Genomic DNA, 15,773 nt, shown 5'->3' with positions numbered 1-15,773 from the left:
TGTTGACTTAATGATTAAAGCATTTAATTTTTCCTGTTTATGGTAATGTTGTTGGGGTTTTTTAAAATCCATTTAAAAGTTATTCTTATGAAAGTATCACATCGAATGCTTAGTTGTCATTTGATGCTGGCAGAAAATTCTCAGACAAATAGTGTGGAAAATAGCCCATTCTCCTTAGTATCTTCAGTTTCCCATAATCAATTTCAAACTTAGAGCTGAAAAAGGCAATTTGACTTGCAAATGCATCTACTCTTCCCAGTGCTCTGTCTTGCTGTTTGCTGCCTTCCTACCTTCCCCACCCTCTCATTCTGTGAAAACAGAGCAGGAACACAATTGAAATTATTAGAAACAAGCTCTAAAAGCAGAAAGAAAGAAATGAAGTCAACTGGCTTCCTTCATTTGGTGTGTTCTTTCAGATACAGCATAGGCAGATTCAGAAAAATACACCTCCTGCTGACACCTTGGTAATACTATCCAAAGTTTTTACATTATGTGGTAAGTTCAATTGCAGAAGCAAGTCTCCAGGGGAATGTGTACATACTGGGCTAGTGCTCTGTTTCTTGTGCATTCACCACTTCCCGTGTTGTACATATCTGTCAGCTTGTTGGCAAGAGTTTTTTTTTTAGTTTAACAGTAGATGTGTCTGTAGACATCAAGAGAATTGTTTTCTTCAGGAAATAAGTGGAGATCAAACTTTGAAGAAATGGTCCATTGCAGCTCTGGTTCTACAGAATAACAAGGTGGTTTTGAAAATACTACCATATGGCAGTAAAAGTCTGCATACTTTTGAGGTGTGGGAGATAAATTTTCTAGAACCAGTGACCAAACAGTATTTACAGGATACATCCTGTGTAGTGACTGTCTTGAAGAAGCCATTACCTTTCTTTTTTGGCCTAATTTTTGCCAAGCACTCTTCACCTCACTGGGTTTCATTTCAAACTTCTGAATTACCTGTGACATGTGTTTTCTTGTTATATTTTTGATGTTTTAATTTAGTACAGATTTTCTGTATCTCTTTAGAGTCCATGGTAACCTTTCCATTTTCATGTTATCAAGCTTGGTGATTTTTGCTTTAAAATTGTGCTAAATATCAGGGCCTAGAACTTTGTGATCTGACACAGCTCTGGTGGAACTCTAAATATCAAACTGGAGAAGTTTGATTGATTCACTGAGGCTTGAGTCTTGCTGTCATAAGTATCCAGGAAATATTAAACTGTTTGCAAATAGAGTAAAATCTATTCTAAAATGAATTTGAATTTCTTGCCCCAGTGTTTTTAGCAGAAATGTGGGCCATGACTTCATTCCTTTGATTCTTATCTAGTCCAACTCTATCCCTGATGATTTTACAACTATTTTTTCCTGCAATAATGTTTCTATTTTTACTCCTCCACCGTGTGTGCCCCCACCCTGCCCACCACCCCTTCCAATACAGTTGCTCTTAATTTGTGTGCTGTAAATTATGAGGCAGTCAGATTTTTACTCAGGTCTTGTGTTTTGCTGCCCTTGTATTTTTCAGGTTATTCTTTGCTGTGTGCTGCAGCAGTGTCAGCTACAGCAGGTTGCCTAGTATTGTAATCATATTGTTGCTATCATATTTCTAGAGTCCCATACCTTCTGGGTGGTTTTCTCACACGCAGCTCTTCACAGCAGTGTTGCTCCTGCTTCTTTGTCAGGGCTCCTCCAAGGCTCTCCCTGACCAGCCAAGCCACCCCCTTTTATCCCAGTTATCTTCATTGGCCACAGCTGCCACCCAGTTAAGGACATCACAGCTGCAGCCCATTTAGAACAACTAGGACTGGGGCAAAGCCACTTATACAATACATATATTTTACTAGGACTCCTTCTGTAGCCCAGTACCATGTCCAGTCTGAGTATGTCCAGAATGGAGACTCTGCAACCTCTCTGCATAGGCTCTTCCAGTGTTTGGCCTCTTTCAATGGATAAAAATATTTTTACTGTGTTTAGCTGGAATTTCATCTGTTTTTTATTGGTGCTTATTGCCTCTTTTCCTGTCACTGAGCACCACATACAAGAGTCCATCTGCATCTTCTTTCTAGTCCATCTGAACTTTCCTTTCTCCAGGCTGAGCAGACCCAGCTTTCTAGCTTCTCTATGTATTCTATGCTGCTCTCTATGAAGCAGATGCTGCAATACTTAAATCATCTTTGTGGCCCTTCTTTGGCTCTCTCCAGCCATGTTCATGTTTCTCTTGTACTGAGGAACCCAGAAACTGGCACAGCACCAAGATGGGCTTTAAAACTTCTGACTAGAGGGGAGGTATCACCTCCCTTGTCCTGCTGGCAGCAATATCCTCTTCAAAGCTCAGGATGTCATTGGCATTTGGCACAAGGCCACATTGCTATCTGATGGCCATTTAGGTGTCCACTAGGATCTCCAGGGCATTTTCTGATAAGGTGCTTTCAAGCTTGTCTGTTCCCAGATTGTGCTTTTATACAGGATTTTTAACCCCAGGGGCAGTAATTTGCACTTGTCTCTGTTGAACTGCATGAGGTTCCTGTATCCAGCCTTTTGTCTGGTCTGTAAAGGTTCCTCTCAATGGCAGCCAAGCATCTTTTGTGCAGTTCCCCTTTTCTGTGTCATCAGCAAAGTTGCTGTGGTGCATTCCGTCTCATTGTCATTAATGAAGATGTTGAAAAGTGGTGGCCCTAATGTTAGCCCCTAGGCTGTTCCTGTAATGCATGGCCTTGTGCTTAATTTTGCTTACAGCTCTTCAAACCCAGTAGTTCTACCAGTTCATATGATGGACATTTTTAAGCAGACAGTTTTACTGTCTGCATATCTAGTCTATACCTCATCAGTCTGTCTATCAAATTTTATGGGATACTATGTCAATAGTGTTACTGCAATCAAAAAGAAGAGCATCGGTTCTCACCCCTTATGCAATAAGAATTCCTTCAGAGAAGGGAATTGCCTCAAAGAAAGCTGCCAGGCCAGCTGGGTACAGCATGGTGCTAATAACATCAAGGTTGTGGGTTCAGTCCCTGTAAAAGCCATTTACTTAAGAGTTATACTTGATGGTCATTGTGATCCCTTTCCAACTCAGAATATCCTATGAATCTGTAAATATTATTTCCTCTTAAGACTCCCAGTGATCATCTTCTCCACTAGATGGTCCATCACCTTCCCAGGGACTAAGATGCAGTTGACTGCTCTAGTTTACCAGAACCTTCTTTTTAACATAGGCCTTCGTAAAGAACCTGTATCCATGCATGGCAGTGCTTCAGTCATGTGAGTTGTCCCACCTTGTCTCTGTGATCCCAGTGAGTCCATCAGGTACCGACAGATCCCTTATTCCTCCTGTTGTCTTCCATGAAGATGTGCTGTGTCCATTTGAACAGCAGCTTCAGATAGGCACCCAGTGTAGCTAATTTCCCAGTGTGTGGAAAATCACACTGTAAAAGACCAGTTTCTACAAAGGAGACAGAGGAGTCTTGGGCTTTTGGAAGACATGGCCTCCTTTATCCTAAACTCCTGACTGCATGTTGCCCCCCTCCTCCTTTTCCCATTGGCTGAGGTTCTAGGAAGATAAAGCCTTCCTGAGTCACCTACTACATTCCCCCTGTAAGCTGTATCCCTCTCACCCCCATCATGCATTGCATGGCTGTGAAAACTAGCTTTAAGCCCACCCTGGCTGGAGAAGTTAATATTCATAAGTCTAGTAAGCCTGCACATTTTGCCCTGAAGTTCAGCATGCGCTTGGTTCTGCAACAAACTTGAGTGGCTTGATATTCATGAAGACTCTCACACCCATTTCTCCAGAACTTCACTGGTTCTTTCAGAATGAGTTGTTTGTGAAGATATTATCATCCATTTCTCCTCTCACCAGGAAGACTCTTATGAACCTCCCTCATACTGTCAGCACTCCATTATTTGTGTGCATAAAGTGAACATCCTCCCTGAACATTCTGCTGCTCATCACAAGGTCTTTTCTGTCTGTATCTACCTGTCTCCTTTTGCCTGCCAGTCCAGGCCACAGCTCCCTCACTTGCCATTTCATCAACATCTTTGATCCCTGCCATTCCTAATTTAAAACTCCCCTCGTTGATTTGGCCTATTTCCTATCAAAGTGCTTATATATGTCTAGTTGTTTGTATCGCACATTGGTACTGAATAGTGCCTGGTAAAGGTTAGCGTAATTTCAATATTGGTCTGTAAAAGTGAAATAAAAGAAGGCTCCCCCATTGATTTGCAATGTAAAAATAGTGCCTCATTCACTAAAGACAAAAGCAAGTTGAAGTACAAGTATGAATAAATAAAGTTTGATTTCTAGAATGTAGTGTAATGGAACTGTGACTGAATTTTCTTACACTTAAAAAGCCTTGAATTTAACATAAACAGATGTGTTAATGTGTTCTGACTGTGCTGTGGTTCTTGTGTGGCTGGCTGCAAGATTTAGTTTCCCCCTCTCACTGCCTTCCCTTAAGGATATAACTGGAAGTCTGATAAAGTCAACAAAAAAGATTCCCATTGACCTGAATACACTTTGTGGGCAGACTGTTAGAGAACACATAATACTGCATTCTCGGGTGACAGACACAGATAACTGCATTGATGTTTGCATACAAATTAAAGAGTAGCAATATAGCAGACTGGTCTTGAGGGTTCAACATTATCCCATGTTTTTCCCTTCCACAACAAAATGAAGATTTGATTGGAGAACCTGTGCAAAATTAATATAATCTGTGTTTCAATGGCAGTGAAAAGATATGCTATTTTCAATTATATACATGCAGTCAGGGAAATTAAAGAAGAGCTTGTTTGGAAGCCTGTTGTAGAGCTGTCAGAAAGCCCTAGTATATCACTTGTCTGTAGTTCTGCTGCTATTCCTCTGAACAGAATTAAATTAGTACATATGCAATACATAGTGCAGTTGCACTTTCATGCATCAGGAGTCTTTAGTTATCTCTACCTTCGTTAACTTTGCAGAACTACTTTACAATTTATGCAGAACAGCAGGACTTAGTGTTAAGTCCTAGTAAGCATTACACTTACTTACAAGTCCTAGTAAGTGTTATGCTTTGTTGCTCTCATAACAGGCTTTCTGAAATGGTGCTTTTTAACACTGAAACTAAATGACTGTTGTATTGTGCATGCAGTTTAAATTCATCTGTAATTATTCAGGTGTATCTGTATTGAATAATCATTCAGTCACAAATTCTAATCAGTGGCACAGGTTTTAGGAAAAACTTCTGTGAATTTCCTTTAAAATTGTTTATTTGTCATTCTGTTTTCCCTGGAAGAAGACAATGAAGTTGTTATTGCTGCTTACCTTTTATACATGAATCTTTACCTAGATATCTCCAGAAGCATTAGAAAAACACAATGATAGCTCCTTTAATGATAATTCCAGTCACAGAAATATTACATATGTGTTAGAGGTTAAAAAGACAATTCTTTGAGGGAGTAAGGAAGATAATTAGTTGGAGTGCTAAATATAAATTTTGGTGTCTCTGTGTAATACTAGTTTGAAATGTGCTTGTGAATTAAAAGGGAATAAGTAGAAAATACATAGGCAGAGATTAATAGAGTCATCGGTACTTCCAATGTATGTTGCAGAAAATGTTCAAAGTCTTAATCATTGTTTATAGTAAGTGTTACTGTGCTTTGATCTTAATTTAGAAAATCCATCAGCAGTACAGTGAAATTATTGAGAAATCTGATTATACTAGATCTATCCTATGGTTGCATTACAACACCATTCCTCTTATTGTGTTTATAAGGCTTTTATTATGTTATATGATATGCACCAAAGGTTTTGCTTACTTTGTTTATGGTTGTTGCAGTATTCTGTACCTGCAGACAAAAAGTAATTTATCAGCAAATATATTCATGTGTCTAGGGAGTAGATGCGTGTCAGAAAAAAAGGTTGCTTCACACATACTCTGCAAGTTCAGGAAAAAGTTTTACCTTTTTCTGATTGTTCTAAGTAAAAAAACCCAACAACTTATTTACAATTGATGTGTTCTGTGTATTTTACATTTTGACACTTACTGCTAAAGAGTTAACTGAATATTGATTAGAAAAAGATGAAGTAGTGAAAATTTATTTATTTTAGAGCAGTTAAAGCATTACAGGGAAATAGAAAGGCATCCCATTTTGAAGGATAACTGGTTTTTAGGTGTTTCTCAAAAGTGTATGGTAAATATTTTATATGTAACTTACAGTGTTTGTAAGGCAATTGACAGAAAAATAAATGAAGATAGGAAGCTCATTATCTACAATAAAATTATTTCCATACAATTTTTTAACAGAGGTCATTGTTCTTTTTCTTAATTTCTCTTTATTGCTTGTTTTGCACAGGAAGAAGTTAGAGGAGCTGCAGAATCTTTACAGACAAACATTGAAGATAGAACACAGCAGGCTGAGCTGATAAAGCAGCTAGAGGCTCTCAGTGCTGATATACAAAAAGTACTGCAAGACCATGAATATGCTCACACAGCTAAAACAACATATCAAAAAGTATGTTATTCTGCTTTATGCTCATAGGGTTCATTTTAATATCCATATGTACAATATCAATGCACAGAGTAATCAAAGCTGTTTGTAGTGTTGCATTTTTTAAATCTCTGTTATTCTCTATTATTGCCAAAATATAATTGAGTATCTGAGTTTATTGGTCTGATTGCGTATCAGCATATATGGCCCCTTGCATACATAGAATGGATCAGCCTTAAAAAGTTAAGATTTCGTTTCATCTGCAGACAAGTAGGATTGAATTGCCAAGCATATAAATTTCTTTATCTGATTTGGTGTTAATTATGTTTTTGTCTTCCTCTTCTGTAGGACAGGAGCTTTCAATTACTAAACTCTCCAAATTGATTTTCATAGTTCAGGGGAAGATGTTCTTTTCACTAACTGAAGTATTTGTGTGAATCACAAAGAATATTAGTGGTTTAAGATACAAGCAACTGCTCTATAAAAATTACCTGGAAAAATTGTTGCTATAATATCTTTTGAAATGGTTAACTAGTTCACAAAGTTTGAACAATACACACATTTGCAGAATGGTTTTATGTTTTTGGTGAATGTCAGGGGAAACATTCACTCTATTGATCTGCCAAACACTCACTACTCAGAACTTCTTTCAGGTTTATGAACTTATATATATATATTTCAGTCTCTAAAAAGTACAAAATATATGTTTGCTTCTTTCTTAGAAGGATTAAGAAGTAAGAAGGCAAGGAAGAATTTCTATAAAGAACTTTCACATGCCTTTTACTATCTTGGAACTGCCTTCTGAAGTTGTGTATTGCCAGTGCTTTTTCCCAAAAAAATTTTCTTCCCTTTGTCATCTTACTTAGAGTGTGCAGATTGTAATAAAATTGTGAAGCTAGACCTGAGTCAAACCAGTCAAACCCAGAATCAGTACTGGATTTCCAAAGGTGTGTTTATTTAGTATTTATGGCTTGTAGTGTCCAACACATTCTTGTCTACTTGACACTGTACCATGTGATGTTGTTTGCCAAGGTAATTTGAAATAGTGTGGAATGCCAGCATAAAGAGCTGTTGCATATAAAAAAGGGTGGAAAAAAGCCCAAACACCCTAGAAAACTCTACAGTTTATTTGACTGCAGTGATGATACAGTGATGATACTATGATGATATTAAATAATTTCTTCATTGCAGTAGTAGCTCAGTCAATCTACAGGTAGACCTTCTGTCAAAGTTGTTCAGAACATGTACAAGGCAGGAGGAATTTATCTGTCTAGAGCAAGGTAGAGTAAATTCTAGAATTTAAAAAAAGGAGAATAGAGGTGTCAGGAGTTGCTGCTTTTTGTGTTTTCCATTCTCTAGTCAGTGCTTCTGAAGGTGTTAAATTAATCCTTTGAGTCACTCAAAAAGAAAAAAGGAAGACAGTATGACATGTCTTCTCTGGTGGCTGTAAAACCATCTTCTTCCAGACAAGTTCTACAACAACACAATATGAAAGAAAATAAAACTGGATTTTCAGTTCTCATTTTCATGAGACTGTTTTAAATCCTGAAAAAACTTTTTATAAAGTTTACCTTACCTTGCACAGGGGAGATTTTGCCAGTTTTTCTTCAGTATGGGAAAGAATTTGACCTGTCCTATGAACAATAGTTGCTTAAGTAATGTGTAAAATTGATGGTTATATTAATATAGCAATAGGGTCAAGCCACTTCTAATCTGAGCTAGGTTCAATATTTAGGATTTCTTCAGAAAGATGATTCACAGTTCTTAGTCAGTCTAGACTTAAATTTCCTGCCTATCTTACCTTGTAACAAGATTAGTGTGTTTTAGAAGATAAGCCCTAATTTTTAATAACTGCCAAATAGTCCCAGTTTACAAAAGACTCTAAAATTTGCTGTTTTGGAGATGTTGAATTCAGTATTTTTTAACATGGAGTAGTAAACTCTCTTAAACTAGCAAAAGCCAACTCATATCTGCTAAAAATTAGTATTGTGGAACTGCTAAGTCTTCTTTTTGAAAAATATCAAACCTGAAAAAAAAAATGGAAAAAAGAGCAAAAAACAGTGAAAAAAGGAGTAAGTGAAGTTCCTGAGTCACAGTGGAATAGAGCTAATGTTTGTGGCAAGTTGAGTTAAGGGAACTTTGGAAGGGGAAAGGAATTAATTTATTGTGACAGTCCTATTCTATATTTCTGATCAGAACTGTATAAAACAGCCAATTGTAATTGCATCAAGTAATGTGGATTTTTCAAATCACAAGATATGTCTACTGAAGTCACAGCAGGCTTTTGGAAAACTCAGCATCTATAGAAATAATATAAATGTATATTTTTTTGCTTCAATGAGAGAGGAACGAACTATTGCAGACAAATATGTGTTCTGTTTGTCTTCCCTGCATTAATAATATGCAGTCTGCAACAGCTAGATAAGGATGTGTCAGCTATTCCATAAATACAGTCACAAAGGAATATTTTCCTACTTCTTCAAATGGCATTGAGCCTATCAGCATGTACATCCTATGATATATTGTCCCTTACAGCAAGATCAATGACCTCTCTATTAGTGGTCAGATAGGCACTATGTGCTGTAGCTCAGGCAGTTTGGTTGGCTCACATATTCAAAGTTCCTGTTAACAGGGTACCATTGAGAAAAACAGGGTTTTGTGCTGATGTTGATGTGTAGTATGAAACAGGAGACTGAAAAAAGAAAAAGTATTTATGATAAATCTGAGGTCATTCACTTGCTTTGAAAGATGTATAAATGTATTGAGGACCACAGATTTTCAAGTCTAGCTGGAGTGAGCAGCATGTTGAGGTCTGTAACCTGTTTTATCAAGTTGGGTTGACTTTACATACCTTTTTTCTTTAAGCACAAATTTTAAGGATGCTGTGTTCTACAATAACTCCTTTACATTAGAGCTTTTATGGAAATAAATTGATGTCTATTTCATATTGCAGCTGTATTTCATATTCTCAAGGATAGAGAATATTTTTCTAAAATGTGTAGCATCTGCTTTAGTGGTCCCAAATGCTCTGGGGACTTCATTCCTGTGCTGGATTTAATGAGACTCAATAGATTTGTCCTCATCAACAATTTCAAGGTGGAGAGATTTCAATCAATACTAGGGATAATAAGACAAGAAGAGATTCTGAAGTCCTTGGCCAGTTTATCACAGTTTTCTGAAATTTACAATTTAAGGCCTTTGTTTTTTAATGCTTTACTTTCACTTGATCTGATGTGGCCTTTAGGATCCATGTTAATCATACTGATCAAAAGTCGTTCAGTGGAAGGCCTTTTTAGTGGAGTGGAAATAGCATTGTCATTCAACAGGAAATGATAATTTATGTCCTGGAACTCAGCTCTCAGCTCTCGGATAGATAATACTATCAATAGTGGTAGTGTGCATGTCTGTGGATGAGGAAGAGCATTCTGCAGTAGTCTAATTAGACTATTTAGATATAGCAATTAGAAAGCACAGTAAGAGTTTGTAGTTATGAGGAATCACAGAAATCTGCATCAAGGTCATCAGCAAGTAGATAAAATTAGGAACATGACAGATACATTTTCAGATGTTGTTCTGTACCTGCATTTGCCTTTGGTAGTCCTTCTCATGGTGTCTTGTGCAAGTAGTTTGCTTTCCTTCAAGACGATGAAATTGTCATCAAAACATCAAGTTACTGTGTTGATGATAATACAGTTGTTTTACACTTCCAGTATTTTTTGTAACTGCAGCAACTTTTAAGCATAGTCAAAAATAAATGTTTTTATGTAAGCAGTATTAAATTCTGAAAATAAATGCTAAACCCCTATAAAGATCTGTAAATGCTAATAGTAGTGCAGGTTCCTATTCAAATTAGAATGAAAAGCCTAAGTCCTTTCACACATGATAAGGCAGGAGAGAAACTACGTGTCCAGTCAAATATGCTAAAGCCCACATAAGTAATGAGTGTATTGTCATTTTAATGTCTACTATGGGAAGATTTTGAGGAACTCAGATCTTTAACAGGTGCCCACACCTGAGTTCAAGCTCAGATAGTGTTCTCTATATTTGGAAAGTGTGTTAATTCAGGTAGTTTTTGTTTCTTGCATGCCAAACATCAGTCCACTTGGTCACATTCTAGAAAATTTGGCATCAGATGTGCCTATAGGTTGAAGTTGAATAGTCTCTTAGGGTGATATTAAATTGTGCACTCGCAAGCAATGGTTTTCATGCCTGAAGGACCCTGTACTGGTATTAGACCGCAGCAGTTCCAGTGTGTAATTGTGTAGACTGATAACCTGCTGATAGACTGATAATATTCAAGTATTTGTGAGGGAAAAAGTGAATATAAATAGAATGAAAGTAATATAATGAACATGCTATATATAGTCTGTCTGGACTGTCTCTTCACCTTCACCCTAGAGTTTCTTCTGCTGATTTCTGCCCTTGTTCTTTTCAAATTCTCATAAAAAGCATGGGTTGTAACATGGATTTCTGCAATGGTGCTGTAATAATTTCCATTATAGTTTTACTTTGTCTTAATTTAGACTAACTTTTAAAAATTTATGTCATTACTATATGTTCAATATGTCATTAATGCTCAATGATACTGTGTGTTTGGATTCAGAAACAGCTGGATATAGCAATTAGTACTATGATTTAGTTGACACGATGGCTTTGGTCAAAGGTTGAACTTGATGATCTTCAAGGTCATTTCAGGCTTAGTGATTCTATGATTCTATTTACTTGGGTCTCTGTAATGTACATTTTTAGAGTGTGAGCATTTTGATAAAACATTTAATGTAGGAGAATACTTGTTTTATACACAGTGCATATAATGTGGTTACTGTTACATTTTTTAGATGGATCTACCTTAGTTCCTCAGCTGGATGAAGAAAGTCTCTCAAATGACCCTACTCTCATACTTCAGTTGATACCATAGAAAAGCAATGACAGTATCAACTAAACACCTTTTGGATCATAGAACTGAAAAATGTATCTTGGCTGTTAGCTGGCATTTAGTGCATAGGAGCAATCTAAACCTACTTTAAAATAAATCCTGCACACTTGTTAAGTGTTGGTAATTTGTTTTAGCTGTTTCACTCTGCAGAGGTGTTTCTTTTTTTTCCAGTTGCGCTACGATTCTGGTTAACATACCATCCAATAATAGCATAAGTTGATTATTTAGTTTTACTAGGTTTTTTTTTTAAATTTCTCAGCTTTCCTTGGTCTGACCTAAGATAATTCTGCCATCACACATATTCAATAAATGTCAGTATTTCCTTTTCCTACCATTATCAGGCTGTGTTTTGCATTACATGTGAATAGCAATTACAGTTCCTTCTTTTGCTTCTGGAGGTCCTGGCTTTGGTTAGGCATTTTTTGCTTTCTTGATGGTATTTTGTTTTCTGTTTCAAGTATCTCTTCATTGATGTACCAAAAGAGTGTTTTCTGATGAAATCAGGTAAATCAATACAGGAAATTTGTTAGAATAGCTGAGAAATATGGAATACTTTACTTTCTGTATAATTCAGCTAAACTACTCACCCTTTCTGACTGATGAATAATGCTCTCGTGTCATATAGGCTAAATTTATTACAGATTTCGATACCTTTAATATTTTCTCATTTGTTTTTAAGTATCTTCCCCTGTAACAATCTAAGCTGCCTGTCAGAGAAAGGACAGCTATAATGTGTTCAGAAGAAATTCTCTTAAGTACAGTCAGTCAACAATTTTTGCAGAGCATTTGTGTGTTGCTTGCTGGTGCTTTTTTTCCCCCCATTGTCAAATGTCATAAGATGTTGTAAGGAATTATTTTAAATATATTCCTATTTCTTTTTTCTTATGAACAAAATTTATTTTTGTAAGTTTTCTTAGGGATTTAAAAGTTTACTGGGTAGATCTCTTGTCCTATTTGCATTCAAGTGAAATAAAACCGTTCACATACATATAGACAAGATTCCATTATTTTCTTCTGTGAAGTTTGCTAGTTCTGAGATAAGTCATATACAATATTTTTGTTTTTCTTTTGGATATTCTATGCAATGTTCTGTCTCTCTGTAAAACAGATGTCTGTTTTACATTCTGTTTCTATACACCTGACTTTATTAATGGTTAACATGTTTCATCATGCTGTGCAATTCTGAATATTTTGGAATGTGCATACTGCAATGTGATTAAATGTGTTGCTTCTTCTAAAACTGGGTCAGAAACGAGAATTAAACTCCAAATAATTAAATGTAAATAGTAAGCATTTTTTTGATCAACAGAACAGAAAAAGAAAAGATGAGGAGCCAAATGGAAACTTGGAAGCTGTTTTGGTTATCTGTGTTGTCTTCTGACAGCTAATTTTAATTTTTAAATTTTCTGATGTTAAATTCCTCAAAAAAAAATCTGAATATTATCAATAGTAGTAAAAACTACTATTGAATAGTATGTTGGTGTTGTTTAAAAAAGTATATGAACCATAGTTTTAAAAGATGAATAGTGTGAATATGTTTTTTATGCATAGATTTAGCTAGTTTTAAACTTGAATATGTTTTTTATTAGTACTGTTTTCAAAGCAGGAAAGGTTGGAAAAGTTTGTGTGAGGCAAAAGACATGCTATTTGTCTTCTCCTGACAAATGCTGACTACCAAAAAACCCCATTAGCTACATCAGGGGATGTGGCTGCCAACTAGGAAAAAGCATAATATTTTTGATGTTCTCCATTCATCTTACTAGGATGCTACCTTTCAGATACTATAATTATAACCACTTAAGTACTGCTAGTCATAAAACCAGCAAATTGTCATACCAGTATGATCTAGCTAATGAGCTTATATAGTTATAGCTGGAAGTAACTGTGTCTTGATGTTCCATTCATTTGGAAGGACATTATATGGTTTTGATAAATGAACTGTTTATTTTCCTGTGAGATACTTATTTCCATAAGAAATTGGCTAATCTTGAACTTGCACTTCTAGAGAGAGCATTTCTAAATATAAATATATAAATATAACTATAAATATAAATATAATATCCACTAGGCACAAAAATTTCAATGCAAATGTTTACTGACTTGGACTCATTTGAAATATCAATCTATCTGGACTTTGAATTAGTTTTGCCTGAGAGACATGATCTCTGATCTGCCTTGGAAAAAGGCAGGAAGTAATTCACTTTGTCCTGTGTGGATTTTGAGAGCCTGTGGGAGTAGAAAATGAGAGGAAGGATGAAAGGCTGATTGATTATTGTTTCCAAATTTCTCACAAAATATTAGGTAGTTTCCCAAGCTAGAAGTTGTGATTATTTTTCAAGTCTTTAACTCGTAAGTGATATAAACAAATGAAAGGGAGGAAGAATTGTATCATTTTTAAAAAGTGACAACAGAAAGAGTAAAGGCAAAATCATTCTTACATGCTGCAGTAACAAATATCCCAAATTTTTTAAACATGAAGTGTTTCTCTGGTTGAAAGGCTGGAATATGCCTCTTGGTAATGCAACACAAGGCTCATTTTTGACTGGATTTTGATTACAGTCAAATTTGCCATCACCACCTTTACTAACCAATTTAAATTTCAGAAAGGTAATGATTATTGTGTTGATTACCCATCTGGGGTTTCTGGAGGGGAGAAAAATAGTGATTACCTTCTCTTGGCCTGTTATATAACCAGAATTCCAGTAATTTGTAAAATCCTGAAGTCAAGCATGATTAAAAGGAATCTTCTAACTCATCTGTTTCTTGACTGCAGCATCAGAATACAATGGTTTTGGAATAGAAGCTTGGTTAACAGGACACCAAAGCAGTGTGGACACCTGTTAGTTTTGCTTTTACAATTTTTTAAGGAATCCTTCCTAAGAAGAGAAGTTGGTTTAAGTACAATTTTATTTCTGCTATGAAATACTGATTTCTTGAGCATGTTAAGATTAATGCCTTGCTTGAAAGTTTAGCCTATGAGACTTGCTAACAGTCTGTTAAAACAGTGAGGTATCTTCTTCAGATACTGAGTAGCTATGAGTATAGGACATCAGTGTTGTGTGTGTTAGGGAGATTCTTTCCTGGGCTTGAACTTTTCTTGTTGTTCAGATTACATTGAGTTAGGCAAAAATTAGTTTTTTAGTGTTGGCTTTGTTAGCAGGAATGTCTGTTTTCTTCCATTAAAGGTAAAAATGCCTTTTTAAAATGCTGTATTCTTAATTGTTGGGAACAAATGTTTGCTTCATTTTATTTGGCTATTCTGGTAATGTGTGTGATGAAAAATTTCAGACTATTTTACAGAAAATTTATATTTACATCTTATTATGTATGCATTTAATTGTTCACTTAGTATGCCATAACTATTATCCATGTGAATAATAAATATATAAATATATTTACTGAATTGAAGCAGTCATTTCTGCCCTGACTCCTCCTTTGTGTGTGACCAGAAAACCAAAGACAATGTCATCAAAGAGGTGTCACTTGATCAAAGACCAGTAATTAACAGGCAGTTAAAGTTTCCAATTGTAACTGTAGCATTTGACAGGTATGTGTGTTCTACCTAATACAGTATCATAATTTCTCATTATGAAGTTTTTAAAAGTAGTCAGAAGAGAAAATACCAGTAAAACAAGGGAAGTACATAGATTGCACGTATATGTAACTTAAGATTATTAGACAAAAAACCCCCAGATTTTTAGACTAAAATACAAAGTTAGATCCATATGAGAAAAAGAGAAAAGAAATATTTCAAAACTGCATCCATTGTTGCCATGCAAAAGTCCATCAAGGTGTATTTTCAGAGTATGACTTACTGGTTTTTAACATCAGTTTTTCAGTGGTTTCAATTTATTAGACTTATGTAGTAGAGTCTTTAAAATACTGATTTTGACTGAAATATAAATGGTAAAAGAATTGAGTTTGACTGGGTATCTATAGTTTCTTTTGGCAGTTCTAGATTTAGTCCAATATACCCACTATTGCAGTGTGAATATTTGAAGTCCATGTTTGAGCTTAATTTTCTGTCTTAGTAATTATGCAGCATTAAAAAAGGGGATATCACATATTCCTAAAAAAATGCTTTTTACATTACAATAATTTTGGTTTTACTGTTAGAAAACTTAGAGTTTAATTTATATATAATAAAAATTTCTCATTCTTGCACCCTTTGTGGGTCAAAACTTGACAGAATTGTCTTCCAGTTTCTAGAAATACTCAATTCATTAAAAAAGTAATTTAAAATCATCAGAAAGAAGTCAAAATGTAGTTTTTAAAGCAACTAACAAGTACTGTAGTAAAAAGATATTTGTAATGGACAAGATGAAATAAAATTAGAATGGGTATAATTGCTATGTAACACTGAAACACATTAAGGAAAGCA

The 15,773-nt window shown here is 35.5% G+C and overlaps 1 protein-coding gene across 1 annotated transcript in view; it reads left to right on the top strand.

Moving 5' to 3' along the window:
• The window catches only part of CNTLN (centlein), a 193,754-nt gene that overhangs the window by 34,281 nt on the left and 143,700 nt on the right, over positions 1–15,773 (top strand). The window contains 2 exon segments of the mRNA XM_058044544.1: positions 6,322–6,353; positions 6,356–6,480. Coding sequence (XP_057900527.1) covers positions 6,322–6,353; positions 6,356–6,480 — 157 coding nt within the window.

This window comes from Melospiza georgiana, chromosome Z, assembly GCF_028018845.1.
Source record: "Melospiza georgiana isolate bMelGeo1 chromosome Z, bMelGeo1.pri, whole genome shotgun sequence".
In the NCBI taxonomy this organism is placed as follows: Eukaryota; Metazoa; Chordata; class Aves; order Passeriformes; family Passerellidae; genus Melospiza; species Melospiza georgiana.
This window is presented reverse-complemented; position numbering and strand designations above follow the sequence as displayed.